The following is an 18,232-nucleotide window of genomic DNA, read 5'->3' on the forward strand; positions in this document are numbered from 1 at the left end:
TTCAAGGCCTGTCCAGTGGGGATTCTGCTCTATCAGAGGCACCACGATGTGTCTTATCAAAGGCATCACTGTCCTTTGGGAGGTCAGCTTCTAGGACAAGAACAGCCTGCCTTCCTATAATAACCCATAATAAATAAGCTATTCTTGAGCCTGTCCTATTGATCTGAATTGAGTTGATTTTTCTTTGAAGGAAGAATAATTTCAGCCACTAGCTCGTAAAATGGGAAGACTTTATGCGCCTCTTCTAAGTGTTTATTCTTTGGGAGGTCAGCTTCTAGGACAAGAACAGCCTGCCTTCCTATAATAACCCATAATAAATAAGCTATTCTTGAGCCTGTCCTGTTGATCTGAATTGAGTTGATTTTTCTTTGAAGGAAGAATAATTTCAGCCACTAGCTCGTAAAATGGGAAGACTTTATGCGCCTCTTCTAAGTGTTTATTCTTTAACGACGAGTTTGCGTTCACTCTCCTAGGAGCTGGCCTGAACGAGTTTGCGTTCACTCTATTTTTTTAAAATTAATTTTTATTGGAGTGCTGCATTCACTCTATTCACACTCTGTGCTGTCATCTACACTAGAAAGAAAACTCATTTTAGCGATGAATCCTATCTTTTCAGATTTTTCTCCTGTATCAGAATTCTTCTTTCTGCCTCCAAATTGCCTCTACCTTTTCTCTCTACTCTTTCAAGTGAGAAAGCTTTTTTATGTCTTATTTTTGTCCCCCGCAAGGAACCTTTTGATCCCACAAGGGTTTCCATCAGAGAGACCCTGGGCCAGATTCTATGTGAGACTCTACAGAGCTGAAGGGCTGCCCAAAATGAACTCCAGCATCATGGCGAACATCACCAAAGCCTTTGTGAGAGACAGTAAGGACCTCGTGGATCCCTTTGTGGAGGTCTCCTTTGCTGGACAGACGGTGAGGAAGGGTCATCACCAATCCTGGCAGGCCTGGACTGGAATCTTGCTCTTTACCCAGGACACTGCTGGTCAAATGACATTAAGTTAAAATCAAAATTAGGAAGTGCCCAGAGAGAGGAAGCTTGTCACAAAAAGGTTTTACATCGCATGGCAGGAAAGTAGTGGAGGGCCACCCACTCCCTCACCATTGGAGCTCGTGGAGAGAAGTGAGGGGAAGATCGCGGTGCAGCACCCAGGCAGGCAGGCCTCCTTCCTCACCTCTGGCTGCTTCTCTGAGCTGTTGCCCAGTCCCCAGCCCCCAGAGGATTACCACCTCCCTTTCAATCTGCTCTACAATCTACCCAGCTAGTCCTTGTCCTGTGTAAGCCTGGACATCCCTGTTCCCAGCTGTTCCCTGCTCAAGAGCCATTGGAAGTGCTAGGGCCTGGGCACACTGTCAGAGCTTAATCCTGGTTGGCTGGACTTGGAAGCTTCAGCTGACACACATGTTGTCTCCACCCGGTCCCTCCCGTTGGCAGGGTGAACCTTGGACTATTTCTATCTTGGACCCCATTGGCATATATAGGACATATATAAGCCCCATATAGGACACCACCTCCATTGTATGACGAGGAAACTGAGGTCCAGACTAGGGAAGGGATTTGCACCATGTCCAACTTTTATAAAACATGAAGACAGGCTCTAACTGTATCTGCTGCAATCCTGGAGATGTGTGGCACTCCTTCATACACAGGTGTCAAGTTCACCCCAACCCAGTGGATGATGAGAACTTCCTGAGGGCGGGACCTGTGACAACTCACCTTTGTCCCAGATGCCCAGCACAGTGTCTGGCACAGAATAGGACATCAGTAATGTTCATGGGGTGTAACTGATTTTCATGGGTGTCGGTGGAATCAGGTTCATTATTTTTGACAACTCACTTTATATTTCCAGCTGGTGTGAAGTTTTCTTTAGTCGGTCAAGGGCACCTTTCATTTCCTTCCGTGGCTCACATTTTCCTGGCTTTGTTTTTAGGGGCGAACCACGGTGCAGAAGAACTGCGCCGATCCCGTGTGGCACGAACAGGTGGTCTTCAAGGAAATGTTCCCTCCCTTGTGTCGAAGGGTGAAAATCCAGGTATGGGATGAAGGCAGCGTGAGTGATACAGTGCTGGCAACGCATTTCATCGACCTGAAGAAAATCTCCAATGAACAGGATGGAGATAAAGGTAAGGCCGCACGTGTCTGACTTGGAGATTGGGTCTCCAAATGATTGATTTAGAGCCTTCGTCTTCAGAAAGAGAGGGTTGGAGCAGGCAATGTCTTAGGCACCTTCTATCCTCTGTGTGGTCTGTGACTTGGGTTGGTTCAGGGTGGTGAACAGAGCCAGACTCTGGGAACCACGAGGCTTGTTCCCTGTCCCATGTCTTCCAGGAACATTGCTGTGTGTCCTTGAGGAAGTCACTCCCTCTCTCTGGGCCTTAGGTTTCTTAATTGAAAAATGAAGAGTTTAGATTAGATAAGAGGTTGGCAAACTGTGATCCATGGACCACATCTGGACTACCACGTATTTTTGTATGGCTCACAAGCTAAGAATGGTTTTTACGTGTTTATTTATTTATTTTTAAAAATTAATTAATTATTTATTTTTACTTTTGGCTGCGTTGGGTCTTCGTTGCTGCGCGCGGTCTTTCTCTGGTTGCGGCGAGCAGAGGCTACTCTTCGTTGCGGTGCGAGGGCTTCTCATTGTGGTGGCTTCTCTTGCTGGGGAGCACGGGCTCTAGGCATGCGGGCTTACAGTAGTTGTGACACGTGGGCTCAGTAGTCTTGGTTCACGGGCTCTAGAGCACAGGCTCTGTAGTTGTGGTGCACAGGCTTACTTGCTCCATGGCATGTGGGATGTTCCCAGACCAGGGCTCGAACCCGTGTCTCCTGCATTGGCAGGCAGATTCTTAACCCCTGTGCCACCAGGGAAGTCTCGGTTTTTACTTGTTTAAATGGTCAAAAAAATATGGCGCCCTCAACTCACAATGGGAACTCAAGAGCATGAGTATTTCAGGGAGGTCCTGCTGACTGCACTCAGAGAGCCAGGGCAATAATGGAGAGTCCCAGCTAATCCACAGAGTCAGGCAAAGGAGTTTTCACCCAAGATAAAGCTCTTTATTTATAAAACCTAAATTAATAGCTGTTAATTCTCTAAATACCCCAATCTACCTTCCCTTTTTTAAATGCCAATGCAGTCTTCCTCTGCACTACGAATTTGCATTGATCAATGTATATATTTGTGTATATGTGTGTGTGTGTATGTATATATTTGTGTGTGTATATATATATATATATATATATATATATATACACACACACACATACACATTATACTGAAGGCTTGGCTTAAGCAGAGAACGAGATTTACACATTTTTGTGCCCTGCACAGAGTGACACCATAGAAAGGCCTTAATAAATATCTACTGTTTAAATATTCATGATGTGGGAGGATTTGCCACAGGATTTCTTTATGCAGAAAACACACTCTGTCCACCTACAGGATTTCTCAACCAGACATAAACATGTTACCCACAGACTTCCCTGGTGGCGCAGTGGTTAAGTATCCACCTGCCAATGCAGGGAACACGGGTTCGAGCCCTGTTCCGGGTAGATTCACATGTCTCAGAGCAACTAAGCCTGTGAGCCACAACTACTGAGCCTGCGTGCTGCAACTGCTGAAGCCCACGCACCTAGAGCCCATGCTCCACAACAAGAGAAGCCACCGCAATGAGAAGCCCGTGCACTGCAACTAGAGAAAGCCCACGCACAGCAACAAAGAACCAACGCAGCCAAAAATAAGTAAATTTAAAAAAAAACAAACAGGTTACCCACAACTTTTCAGAAACATCTTGATGGGTTCAGGGAGATGTATAACAATGGTTTTAAAAGTAGACATCGGGGGCCATGGGAGAGGGACGGGGGGGAATGGAGAGAGGAAGTTTTCAGGCATAAAACTATTGATAACAATAAAGCATATGGAAACTTTTCCTCGTCAAAAAGCGGGGGGATGGGCTTCCCTGATGGCGCAGTGGTTGAGAGTCCACCTGCCGATGCAGGGGACGCAGGTTCGTTCCCCCGTCCGGGAAGATCCCACATGCCGCGGAGCGGCTGGGCCCGTGAGCCATGGCCACTGAGCCTGCGCGTCCGGAGCCTGTGCCCTGCAACGGGAGAGGCCACAACAGTGAGAGGCCCATGTAACGCAAAAAAAAAAACAAACAACAAAAACAACAACAACAAAAAACCGGGGGGATTGTTAAGCAAATTATGATATATATACTTATTAAGAGTAATGGCTAATATTCTAGACATCTCTTAAAGACTTGTATGAAGCACTTAATATTATCTCTTTTAATCCTGATAGGTGAGATAGGTACTGTTAGCACCCCCATTTTACAGTTGAGGAAACCGTGGCATTGGGAAGTTACAAAAATTCCACAGCCTGAAAATGGCAGACCTGAGAGTTGAGATTTGAACCCAGGCAGTCAAGCTCAGGACCACCATGCTATATACCGCCTATCAAAATGGAATATTCTGTTGTCAAAGAGATGTTTGCATAGACACTGTATATTTTCCCAAATGCTCTGTATTAAGAAGGGAAACTACTTATGCTAAGAGTAAGTTAAGATCACCAGGTCATTTCAGTTCTACATTTAGAACATATCTCAGAATATTTACTTCTCTCAATCTCCACTACCAACGCCCTGGTCCAAGCCACCCCTGTCTTCAGTTTTTTTTTAATATAAATTTTTAAAAATTTATTTATTTTATTTATTTATGACTGCGTTGGGTCTTCGTTGCTGTGCGTGGGGTTTGTCTAGTTGCAGTGAGCAGGGGCTACTCTTCGTTGCAGTGCGCAGGCTTCTCATTGCGGTGGCTTCTCTTGTTGCCAAGCACGGGCTCTAGGTGCAGGGGCTTCAGTAGTTGTGGCTCGTGGGCTCTAGAGCACAGGCTCAGTAGTTGTGGCGCACGGGCTCAGTTGCCCCGCGGCATGTGGGATCTTCCCGGACCAGAGCTCAAACCCATGTCCCCTGCATTGGCAGGCGGATTCTTAACCACTGCGCCACCAGGGAAGCCCACGTCTTGAGTTTTGATGGAGAAGTGGTGCTTGAACCAATGTGCCCACATCCATTCATTTTTTTAAAAATTTTTATTTATTTACTTATTTCTATTTTAGGAGAAAAGCCAAAGTCTTGACAAAAACATGGTACTAAAACAGGAAACTAAACGAATGCAAAATAAAACACAAAACAAAACAAAATCAAACCAGCATGGACTTCTGTTTCCACCTTTGAAGATGACTGATTCGGGACTTGCCCTAGCACTTTATTTAGTTGTTTTTTAACTTTTTATTTTATATCAGAGTATAGTTAATTAACAATGTTGGGTTAGTTTCAAGTGTACTACAAAGTGATTCAGTTATACCTATACATGTACCTATTCTTTTTCAAATTCTTTTCCCATGTAGGTTGTTACATAACATTGAGCAGAGTCCCCTGTGCTGTACAGTGGGTCCTTGTTGGTTACCCATTTTACATATAGTGGCCCACGTTTGTCCTTAGAACCCGTCACATAGCAACCAGGGTGATCTTAAAAACACACAACCGGTTAGGTCACATCTTTGCTTAAACCCCTCTAAAATATTCCCATAATTTCTGGGATACGGTCCAAAATCCTTATCAAGCCTCCGGAGACCCGCTCACCTCTCCAAACTCTTCTCACCCGCTCACTCTCTGGACTCCAGCCACATTGGCTTTCTCTTCCAGTTCCTTCTATCTCCAAGCCCCTTTCCAACTGCCGTGTGCTTTTCCCTCTGCCCAGAACTCTCTCTCCTCTCTCTCTGCCTAATTCCTCTCTCCACGCCACACCAGCCTGTATTTTGTCCTTGCTGCCCAAGATACATCTCCTTCATAGCATTTGTAATGTGATGTGAATATTTATTTGTTTAATGTTTGTATCTGCTTTATTCTCTACTGGGCTCTGTGTTTTGTGTCTACCATGATGCCTGGCACATGTTAGGAGTCAATAAATGTTTGATCAATGAGTGAACAGATGAGGAAGCAAGTTGGCATTCATAGTCTTACTACAGTTGTGGACAAGCGTAGACATGCATGGAAGAAAGACTAGAAAGGATTGTAGCAAAATGGTGGTTGTGGCTTTTGGTGATGGGATATTCTTTTTTTTTTAATTAATTAATTTATTTATTTTGGGCTGCGTTGGGTCTTTGTTGCTGCGCATGGGCTTTCTCTAGTTGCGGCAAGCGAGGGCTACTCTTCGTTGTGGTGTGCAGGCTTCTCATTGCGGTGGTTTCTCTTGTTGTGGAGCACGGGCTCTAGGCACGCAGGCTTCAGTAGTTGAGGCACGTGGGCTTCAGTGGTTGTGGCACGCAGGCTCAGTAGCTGTGGCTCGCGGGCTCTAGAGCACAGGCTCAGTAGTTGTGGCACACGGGCTTAGTTGCTCCGCGGCATGTGGGATCTTCCCAGACCAGGGATCAAACCACTGTGCCACCAGGGAAGTCCGGGATATTCTTTTTGGTTTTGTTTTGCTTTGTTTTTTGGCCATGCCCAAAACTTGCAGGATCTCAGTTTCCCAACCAGGGATTGAACCTGGGCCATGGCAGTGAAAGCCAAGAATCCTAACCACTAGGCAACCAGGGAACTCCCCGTGACAGGATATTCTGTAAATATTTTCTCTTGTCTTTTCTTTATATTTTACATTTCTAAATGAATGTGCACAATTTTCATAAAGCAAAAAATAGCCACAGCTTGAAAGCATAACTAGGCGACTGAAGCTTGGTATCTTTACAGGCTTTCTACCCACATTCGGACCTGCCTGGATTAACCTGTATGGCTCACCCAGGAACCAAAGTCTGATGGAAGACTACCAGGAACTGAATGAAGGTTTCAGAGAAGGCGTGTCGTTCAGGGGCAGAATTTTGGTGGAGATTGCTGTGGAGATCCTCTCGGGAGGGACACAGGAGTTTAAATTCTCCAAGGCTCTCAAGGAGCTCAAGCTGTCTTCAAAGGACAAAGACTCCAAATCTTCCAAAGGCTCAAGTAAAGACAAGGGTGACGAAACTGATGGAAAAGCCCAGCAGGCTTCAGACAAAACCAACTCAACAGAGGTCGAGGTGGAGCCTTTCGATGCGCCCCTGGAGGTAGGTCTGAGCGCTGCTCCACCGCGTCTGTGATTTGAGCCCAGAGCAGGGACAGCACCTGCCACAGGCTTCCAAAGACCCGCAGAGGTGACAGTGCCCCTGCAAAACGTGTTGGCTCAGCCCTGTATTCCAGGGCTGGTCCTCTGCCTCTTCCTGCTCACATCACAGCCATCTGCTCATGATACATTCCATCCGCGTCCCCCCCAAGTACGGATTCCCATGGCAACCAAAGTAAAAGAGAAATAAAAGTGCTCTGGGGGAGCTGGTGGGAGTGGGTGGTGGGGTGATGGACTGAAGTCTATCCGTGGCCTAATTTTGTTTAGTTTTGTGAGCTTAGCGTACACTCTGGATGTGAGATAATGTGGGATGAGGGATGAAGAGGAAGAAGAGTGGTTGACAAGCTGTGGGATGAAAGAAATTGAGAAACCTATTCTCCTGCCCCCCCCACCCCGCCCACGGCTGTGGGGAAATCACAGCTGGAAGGAATGGTTATCTTTGCTTGTGATTCAATGTAATACACAGCAGCATCTTTTAGCCCAGTTCTGTGTTATGGTAGAGAGATCTGGGGCTCCAAGAGGAGTACAAACCATGAATATCCTCTCAGTCGTTTAGTTCAGCAATAGTACTTTGTAGTTGCAAACGAAGGAATTTTATGTTTTGGTGGGTAGATTATAGCTTGGATGATTCTACCTCTGGGAGTGTGTTTCTCAGGTCATCCAGGCAATAATTTTAGATGGGGAAGGGAGGTAATGGCCAGTCTTCCTGAGCTGTCCATTCCTGGTAGAGACTAGACAGATGGAAGGATTTTTAGTATGTGGGTCACCTTAGCTTTGGAAGAGCCACTTAATTTTACTGCTGGGAGCTAATAAATCTTAAGAAACAGTGCGGGGGAGAGGTTGTAGCTCAGGGTTGGAAATCTTGGGGATTGGTCCTATTCATGGCTCTGATACTAACACCTCTCCGTGTTTCAGTTTACTCATCAACAGAATGGGGTGGTAATGGTCCCTCTGTCGTAGGCACCTCCTGGAGTGAATGAGGGAATAGTTGTAAAATGGTCCGCAGAGTTCTTAGCACATCCATGGTGAGCAGGCAATACCTTTGCTGTTGCTGTGGTTACCAGTGTGTTTCTATGGTTTACTCCCACCACCAGGGGAAGGTTATTCAGAGCTCTCCAACCTGCTTGACTTTTTTTGGACTTTGCCAAAAATTGTGGGTAGCTTAGTGGCCACCTAAACTGATATCCCCTGTATCTGTCCCTGTTGAGACCAACCATTCTTTTCTAAACAGAGATTGCAAAGTGGAAAGGGGCTAGTTGAAGATTTCTTTAACCTAAGTCAATATCTTCAAGATATTTTGCTGAGGTCATCTGAAAAAGTAAAGTCTAGCAGAAAGCCAGGGTGACTGGGAACTTAGGTGGGGTAGAGCATCCACTTTTCTACAAGGCCAGGGGGTCATTTGGCTATTGCGTGGTCTGAGGGGGAAAATTCAGACCCTTATTTCATTCAAACTTTTATTTCATTCAAACCCTTATTTCTTCTCCCTCCTCTCTTAATCTTGACTTTCTGGTTTGTGGTCAGTTCCTTGCTGTGTTTATTAGTTATCTATTGCTGTATAACAAATTACCCCCAACATTAGCAGCACAAAATAAACAAATGTTTATTTCCTCTGTGGGTGAGGAACTTGGGAATACCTTAGCTTGGTGGGTCTGGCTCAGAATCTCTCATGAGGTTCCCATTTAGATGTTGGTAGGGGCAGCACTTATCTGAAGGCTTGACTCAAGCTGTAGGATCTAATTCCAACATGGGGCACTCACATGGCTGTGGGCAGGAGGCCTCAGTTCCTTACTACATGGACCCTTCCATAGGCTGCTTGAGTGTCGTCATGGAAGATGACTTCCCCCAGAGTGGGTGATCCAAGAGAGAGCAAGGCAGAAACTGCTATGTCTTTTATGACCAAATCCATGGAAGTCACACCCTGACATTTAGGCCACATTCTAATTGTTAGAAATGAGCAGCAAGTCCAGGCCATGCTGAAAGGGGTGGGGCGGGGAATTAGCTTTCACCTTTTAAGGGGAAGATTTTCCAAGAATTTGTGGACATATTTTAAAACCACCACCCTGGGCTCCTCCCTTTCCCAGAGTCTCAACAGCTCAGAGTTTGCCCTTACCAACATGGTAACATCCTTTTTCTGCAGCATCTTCTTCTTTTTTAGCTCTCCAGGGTCCTCCAGCTCTAATCTCCTTTGCTGCAGCCTTACTGTCATTGCATATCTGGACAAATGAAATCCGATGTTGCTGGCTTTCAAAACTCACCCTCATCACCACCATCAAAGATTTTCTCCCTTAGGTCAAACTTTGTATTCATTTTTAAATCCTCAGCATTGGAAGGAATAAAAATAGAGTCTGACTCCATGAAATTTATGGTTATAGAAAGGGAGATAAGACATAATAAATATACAGGAAGTGGAAAGTGATAAGTGTGATAAGTAGGGACAGAGAAAGTGCTATTATTTCCTGGAGTGAGTGCAGTATAATGATTAAAATGTTGGGCTCCCAAGTAAGACAGCTGGGTTTAAGACATGGCAGTATGGTGCAGTGGTTACTGCCCCAGCCTCTGGACAAACATTCCCTCTGTTTGAATCTTTGAGCAAGTGACATAAGCTCCTTAGGTTTATTTCCAATAATAACCTTTACTTCATTGGCTCACAGTGAGGGTTTAATGAATTAATACAACAAAGTGCTTATTAGAACAGAGCCAGGCACATAGTAAGTGCTCAATAAGTATTAGTCATGTTTAGTAACTTTGGACAGATTTCTTAATCTTTCATGGAATTGCAGTGTCTTCATCTTTAAATGGGTATAATAGAAAGATCCCCCTCCTAGGATAGTTATGAGAATTACATGAGGTAATGTAGGTAAAATTCTTAATACCACATCTGACATATAGTAAGAGTTCTGTAAACATTACCATCATCATTTTTCTAACTCAGGGAGTCAATGGATGCTTCCAGAAGAAGAGGCATTTGGGTTGGACCTTGAAGGGTGGGTGGGATTAAGACATGAATTATAGTTGAAATACTTATGGTGACTGCCACTTGCAGCATTGATATGAGTAGGCTTTATAATAGGTATTACACATGGATGATCTCATTTCTTCCCCGTGTGGGTCCTCCTATGATGTTTATTTCACAGACAAGGAAAATGACACCCAGACAATGGGCATGGCTTGCCCAAAGTCAACAGCTAGGAAGTAGCAGAGTTGGGATTTGAAGAGGGGATTGGCTGGCCTTGGAACCTGCTGTCCCTCTTCCAGGCTCTATGGCCTCCATTCCCTTCAGGTCTCTGAGTGGTTTTTAACCTCCTCCCAGATAGTAAACTTGGCCCCATGAAGGCACGATAAGGGGCTGGCTTACAGCCAAGGGACACAGTGGTGGCAGGTGGGAGTGGTGTGTGCTCTGTGACTAAGAGCCAGCACTAGGTCCCCACCCTGTCCCACATTTTCTGGTCAACAGAAACATTTCCTGCTGATGCCAACAGCACAGGAGGCTCGTGTGTGAAGGAAGGGTCTCAAAAAAGAGAGAGGAACAGAGGTCAGGGCTCTCCATTGAAGGGAGCTCTTAATCTATGAAGCCACGACTGCTTTATTTCCTTAAATGAACCATATTGCTTTTTCTGTTGAGTTTAATAAGTCCAAGGGTAAAACCAGAAAGAACAGACTATAAATCCAGCTCATTCAGCCTCTTAGCTCAGAAATGTGATGCTGTGTCATGTGGTGTCCCAGCTACACATGCTCCTTGAACAATCAACCTCTTAGAAAGATATGTATACTAAGCTTACCTTTAAAATAAAAGGAAATTTGATTGTAAGGTTGAAGCTCAGGAGGTGGAGACTACATCATTCTAGATAAATGACTGAATTTGGATTTGCAATTTGTAGGTCCTGGTTTCTGCCAGTCTGATTAGAGGGGAAACTATGTGCCATTTCAGGCTGACATCAAGACTCAGGTTTCTATAAATTACCTTGGACCGGGTTGGCATCACTAATTCAGCTTCCTCCTGCTAAAAAAAGAGGCAGCCCTGTCTAATGTATTTTTTTCTTTCTATAGATTGTACCAGAAAAAGAAGAGGAATTTTTACTGTTTGGAGCGTTTTTTGAAGCTACCATGATTGACCGGAGGATTGGAGATAAACCCATTAGCTTTGAAGTTTCTATTGGTAAGTGCAGACAAGCACGGTGCCTGGCACATGACATGAACTTTATACCTACCTCTTAAATAAATGAATTCATGTGTTACGTGAAGATGGTAGCACTCTGCTGGAGGTTTGCACCTCAGGAAGAAATGAATAAATCCTTGTCCACTCTGGTGTCAATATGTAAGGGATAGATTTATTTTCATACTTAAAAAAAGGATTAAGAGTATAATTTGCATTCAGACAGATTTGGACTACTAATTCTGGTTCCCTTAATTGCTCTGGGTCTCAGTTTCTTCGTCTATAAAATGAGAATAATGCTAACTCCTCATGGAGCTGTTGCAAGGGTTTAATGAGTTAATGCATGCAACATGCCACACATATAATAGGTGCTGTTATTATAACTCCCAGCAATCTTCCTGGACTGATGTACATCTGGGAAAACCACTCCAAGAAAGAGCATTCCATCAGAGAAGGTCTTGATTTATATTTGGGAAGTTCTCCATCAGTGGAGCAGAAGGAAATGGAGATGGAATCCAGTTAATTTGTAACTTAAGTAATTTTTACAAAAAAACCCTAAGATGTATGTTGATGATGGCTTAGTGTCATTGTTAATCTTATTTCTTTGGTCTGCCCATCACTCTACCTTCATACTGAGAGCTTATTTCCCTGCCCTGGGAAGACATAAACTTGGATCCTTTCTGCCAAGCAGCCTGATTCTGCTTATTGACACCTGGCCCTTCTCCCCTTGCTACTGGCTCTTCAGGTAACTTTGGGAACTTGATTGATGGGGGATCGCATCATGGGAATAGGAAGAACTCAGTTGACCCAGCTGAAGAAGATGCCCTTCCACTGCTGCATGAAGGAGAAGGGGACGCAGCCATGCCCATGGTCTCCACCACTCACCCCGAGAAGCCACTCGTGACAGAAGGGAACAGGTAGGAGACACAGCAGGTGAGAGTAGCCGGGGTTTCTGACAGTAGAAGCTTGACCAATTTCTGGGACTGTTTGATTCAGTTCTTCCCTAAAACTGGAAACATTCTTTATCTTATTTATAAGAACAAGGTGCAGGGCTTCCCTGGTGGCACAGCGGTTGAGAGTCCGCCTGCCGATGCAGGGGACACGGGTTCGTGCCCCGGTCCGGGAAGATCCCACATGCCGCAGAGCGGCTGGGCCCGTGAGCCATGGCCGCTGAGCCTGTGCGTCCGGAGCCAGTTGCTCCGCAACAGGAGAGGCCACAACAGTGAGAGGCCCGCGTACCGCAAAAAAAAAAAGAACAAGGTGCAAACAAGGGCAACATGGTAAGTGCCACTCCTGAATTCTTAGTAACATGTTGACAGCTCTCCAAACGACACATCCAGGGGATTCATGTAAGGGCAGAGCAATGATGATGGTTATTATTATCGTATCTGAAGCTCCATTCATTCTATAACTTTGAAGCATAACAAGGTAGGAAGGTCAGATGTTAAAATTTCAATCCCAAATCCTATTAACAGTTGTTATAGTCATCTGAATATAAGGTAAACTCAAGTTGGTGGAATTATTAGATACATGATTTATTATCTTATTTTTGCTCACCATCAAACTGAAGAACTCAAAAATGAGCGTCAGCCACCAGAAAAGACCGTTTCAGAAAACTGCTGGGGCACCTACATGTGCCCTCACTGATCGTTAATCCAAGTAACATTTCAACATGCCAAGAGAAGTGAAATTATAGCACTGTCTTAAGAAAGTGATGTCAACCAAATGGTTTATGAGAAGGGAAAGCCACACGTAGAGAGATTCTTCTGTGTTTTGAGCTTTATGCCATGAATAAAAAAATATGATCTCACTGGATTGTCATAAGAGAACATGGCTCTCCCTGTTCACATGTGAGGGGATGGGAACCACATCGTTAGTTCTCTTTAATCTTCGCTCTTCTCTCTCTGGGCACGAACCCATGGCTTACCGACCATTGTTAGAATAATGACTCTCACATCTATTTCCCCAGACGGGCTTCTTTCCTGAGCAGCAGGTCCAAACACCTCCATTTGGGAGTCCCTGGATTATTCACCAGACTCATCGTCTTCACAGACAACTTTGCCCCTTTTCCTATCTTTCCCATCTCAGAGACTGGTCATAACATTGTCTGCATCCTCCGAGCCACAAATCAGAAAGTTGGCAAGTGTTCACTTCCCTTCCTACCCGTACGTATCCAATGAGTGATGAAGTCTGGTCAATTCGAGTTCTCCAGTGTGTTCTCTTTTGCCATTTCTTGAATCTGGCCTGTCAGCACCTTTGGCCTCAATTATTTTAAACACCTCTTACCTGGCTTGGATCTGTTTCAAGAAATTCACTGAACTATCTATCTGAACTCCCCAGTCCCCTGATTGACATTATACATTTGCTGTCTGTGGCTTTCAGAATTAATTTCAGAGGACATTTTTTTTTTTTTTTTTTTTTTGCGGTACGCGGGCCTCTCACTGCCGTGGCCTCTCCCGTTGCAGAGCACAGGCTCCGGACACGCAGGCTCAGCGGCCATGGCTCACAGGCCCAGCCACTCCGCGGCATGTGGGATCTTCCCGGACCGGGGCACGAACCCTTGTCCCCTGCAAAGGCAGGCGGACTCTCAACCCCTGCGCCACCAGGGAAGCCCAGGGGACATATTTTGTTGATCTGATCCCTTCCCACTTCTCTACGATAACCTCTAGGTATTCCCCAAACCCCAGCGTTCCCGCACCGCCATTCCCCAGATGGGTCCTGTGGTTTGCCGTGTCTGGGCCTTTGAACACGCTCTTCCTTCTGCCAGAGGCAACAAGCACCCTCCTCAGAACTGCTCGCTTCTGTTACCTTTCAAGACTAAGTTCAAGTTCCCTTCCCTGAATCCCAAGTCTTATTTGGACCTTCTCTACTCACCTGCATCAAACACTAATCACACTGCATTAAGATATTTTTACTAGTCTGTCTCCCTGTTAGACTGTGAGTACCCTGAGGGCAAAGGACTGTGTCTTGTTCACCTTTCGATCTGCTCATCTCCATGCCAGGCACACAGTAGACGCTCATAACTGTTTCTGAATGAGTTAAGGACATGCTATAACTGGGTTGGGCACAGGGTACTATGTGGGTAGAGGGGGGCAGTGGAGGAGGTGAAGAGTTGGGAAAGGTCACAACAAGGGCGACATCCTAAAGGGCGAGAACGAGCTTAAGGGACAGAAAGTGACTGTCTGGGACAAAGTAGGAAGCAGTAAGTGAAAATAATAATTTTTGAGCATGGCCTACATTTTCTAAATCCTGTCTCTCCCATGGACCACCCTCGCCCTCCCACAGACCACCTTCTTTGGGGTCTTTTTTATGGGTCCCTGGCAGCCACCCTCCTTTACACGCACCAAAAAGGACCCCAAACTTCCCAGCCCTTTAATGGCTTCTCTGTCCAGTCTCGAAACTGAGGACATCAATGAACAGGATCTGCAGCTCTGGGAGGCTTTTATGAGACTCTCAGTGGTACTCTGCATCCTTTCGCCGGGATCCTTTTGGCAGTGAAAACATCCCCACCTTGTTAGACTAGCTCGTTGTTGACTGTTGGAGGGGATGTCAGGGGATGTAGTGTGGGAAGGGTTTGAGAGGAAATGAGAGCTCTACGGAACCCTCAGATGGACCTCACATTAGTCCTGACAGGCTGGCTCGAAGAGACCAAGATGCCATGCTGGTGTTTTGGGGCTTTATATTCCTGTCACTATATCGAGGCTCTGTCCATAGTGGCAAGCCAGGGTGGCAGCAGCTGAACTGGAAGATTCTCTAACAGACCACACACACACATGCACGCATGTGCACACACAACATACACACACATGCACGCATGTGCACACACAACATACACACATGCACGCATGTGCACACACAACATGCACACACATGCACACATGTGCACACACAACACGCACGCACGCATGTGCACACACAACACACACACACATGCACACACACACACAATTTGTCTGTTGCCTCCATGACAAGACTGGCCTGCCTTCCACGTTTCTCTTCACACAGACCCGGGTGTGTATGGGACAGTTACAGGCGGCTGAGGGCAAACCTAGTTAAGAATATCGCTGTCTTTAGGCAGGGGACTTCAGCTTTTTGCTACACCTCTCCCATCTTCCCTGCTTTCACATCCATCCCTTTCCTCCTTGGGAACTGAATTCTACTGGTTAGTTCCTTCTTTTCTGTCTTCAGTCTCATCCTCTTAACTTTTTTCTTATCATTTAAGCACATCCAACCATCGCCATCAGCCATTCTCTTTGGCTCCACAGCTCCCCTTCCAGCTACTTTGCCATCCCTCTCGTCCCTGCTTAGTCAAGCAGGTCATCTGCATTACCGGCACCAATGCCCAGCAACAGTACATTTTGTATGGATGGATGAATGGACGGCAAGCCATGGGATGCTGACGTTTAGTTTCAAGCACGTGACTTCATCTTCATTAATATTATTACCCTCTTAGATTTCTCTAGCGATTTCAGTTTATAAAATACATTCACATCTGTTATCTCGGTTGATCCTTACACAGTCAGGGCCCAGCATATAGACATTAAAAGGAAAAAGATGTTAGTTTTTCTCCTTTCTCTCTTCTCTCAATTGGAAAGAGAATTTCTCCTTGAAGAGGGCTTGCCTTCCCTCTTGTGAGATCATTTCTAAACTTTGCCCTGGGTCAGAGGGTGGTAGCAGTTATTACCTCACCGCTGTAGCCATATAACAGTTCGTTGCTTACTGTCTATGGATCCCCAAGTAAAGGCTAAGGATGGAATTAATAGTTCGACTATTTTGTCATCACCCTTCCCCCAACCCACCCAGAACATACAAACATGAACAGGTTACTGGGATTGTCTGAAAAACACTGATCACCAGCTAACTTCCAGACCTAATGTGTTTTCCCAGGAATTACAACTATTTGCCGTTCGAGGCCAAGAAGCCCTGTGTCTATTTCATCAGTTCTTGGGGAGACCAGACGTTTAGGCTGCATTGGTCCAACATGCTGGAGAAAATGGCGGACCTCCTGGTAGGTGACTCTGACAGGTGATGGATTTGAATATTGGGAAGCTGGAGGCAAAGGGGATTTTTTTCCACCCAGTAGAGGGTCTTGACCTCAGTTTAAATACAAGTGAATTGAGGCTGCTGCATTTGGAGGACACCTGGCTCCTACCACACGGACCCAGGGGAACGAGAATACATTTTGCAAAATCCCTTGACTTTAAATCAAATTATCCAAATTCAAATCCCTGCTCTGCTTCTAACTGTTATAGGACCTAGGGATAGGCCACTTTCCCAATCTCCAAAGGCAAGGGATGGACAGCTTTCTCACAAAATTGATAGATCTTAGCTTCAACTAATATAAAATCCTAAGTCCTTAACACGGTGGACAATTCCTCCAAGTTCAAGCCCTGACACCTCTCCAGTCCTACATCTCACGTGCTCTTCCTCCTTACTGTGTTCCAAGCACGCTGGTCTCCTTTCAAGTGCCTCAAAGAAACCAGATTCCTCTGTGCCTCCATGCTGTTCCCTCTGTCAGGGCTGCTTTTCCCCTTCATGTTTCTCCTGTGAAGCCCAGTCAACCTCTAGGGCTCATATTTAAACACTTCCTCAGAGAAACCTTCTTACTCGCTCCCTTTTACCCTCTTCCATCATATCCTGCTCTTTTCCTTCAGAATTATTTGAGGAATTGAACGTGTGAAAGTATTTAAAACGGCACCTATATGTGAAAAATACTAGGCTGTACCACCCAACCCCTGCCGGGTGGAGGGGGGGGAAGAAAACCTGGGAACACTGCTCCTTTGGTATCTCCCTCCCTTTGTGATTCCTTTTCGTTTACTCCACATTCCTCTTTCCAGCCCACACATCTCACGGGCAGTGTCCTCTCCTCTCTGTCCCACTGTGCCTCACCAGGGGACCCTGGTCTGATCCCTCTCATTCCATGAAAACCCACACGAAGGAAAGCACGCATTTCTCTCTCCCGTTTGCTTTATAATTCTGTCTCCAATTGTGTAAAACACAGTATTGGGGGCTTCCCTGGTGGCGCAGTGGTTGAGAATCCGCCTGCCAATGCAGGGGGCACAGGTTCGAGCCCTGGTCTGGGAAGATCCCACATGCCGCGGGGCAACTAAGCCTGGGTGCCACAACTATTGAGCCTGCGATCTAGAGCCTGCGAGCCACAACTACTGAAGCCCGCGCTCCTAGAGCCCATGCTACGCAAACAAGAGAGGCCACTGCAATGAAAAGGCCGTGCACCGCAAGGAAGAGGAGCCCCCGCTCGCCACAACTAGAGAAAGCCCGCATGCAGCAACGAAGACCCAACGCAGCCAAAAATAAAATTAATTAATTAATTAAAACAAAGCAAAACAAAACAAAACACAGTATTGCCTCTGGCCATGGGGATTGCAGGCATCATGGAGACGGAGTCTGAAAGCGGTCATGGAGGCTGGGTTTGGAGTCACGCCATGGGGAGGCCACGGACTCGCTTTTTACGGCTGGTCTTGCTTCTCCTTCAGACAAAGTACTTTATTTCTAAAAGGCTTGAACAAACAAATCAGAATTTTTTTATCCCTAGAGGCCATAGTAGCCTTGAGCACTTGTTTCTAATTCTTTCTCAGAGCCAGGATCCCTGCCATGCGTGGCATATCATGGCTAACCTGACTGAACGTTTACTAAGCACGAAGCACGGTTTGAAGAAGTTCACATTTCCCTATGGGGCTATAGGTGGGTACCATTATTGCCAGATTTTACAGATGAGGAAACTGGGCAGAAGTGGGTGAGGTCACCTGATAAAGCCTGGAATTGGATGTCATAGGTAGTCTGACTCCCAAGCCTAAACCTTTAACCGCTCCACAGTGTTGCCTGTACTTATAGTGAAGGGGCTAGGTATGTGATGGAGTATGTCGTTGTTGTAAATTCTAGCAAAGCAGTGGTGACGTGTACATTGCCTC

At 45.8% G+C, this 18,232-nt stretch overlaps 1 protein-coding gene across 1 annotated transcript in view; it reads left to right on the plus strand.

Annotated features, from left to right (window-relative positions):
• Window positions 1–18,232, plus strand: part of FER1L6 (fer-1 like family member 6) — a 146,660-nt gene that overhangs the window by 39,030 nt on the left and 89,398 nt on the right. The window contains exons 9-14 of the mRNA XM_060127378.1: window positions 729–915; window positions 1,932–2,124; window positions 6,745–7,094; window positions 11,198–11,306; window positions 12,049–12,220; window positions 16,191–16,311. Coding sequence (XP_059983361.1) covers window positions 729–915; window positions 1,932–2,124; window positions 6,745–7,094; window positions 11,198–11,306; window positions 12,049–12,220; window positions 16,191–16,311 — 1,132 coding nt within the window. The remainder of the gene's footprint in view (window positions 1–728; window positions 916–1,931; window positions 2,125–6,744; window positions 7,095–11,197; window positions 11,307–12,048; window positions 12,221–16,190; window positions 16,312–18,232) is intronic.

This window comes from Lagenorhynchus albirostris, chromosome 17 (assembly GCF_949774975.1).
Source record: "Lagenorhynchus albirostris chromosome 17, mLagAlb1.1, whole genome shotgun sequence".
Taxonomy (NCBI): Eukaryota; Metazoa; Chordata; class Mammalia; order Artiodactyla; family Delphinidae; genus Lagenorhynchus; species Lagenorhynchus albirostris.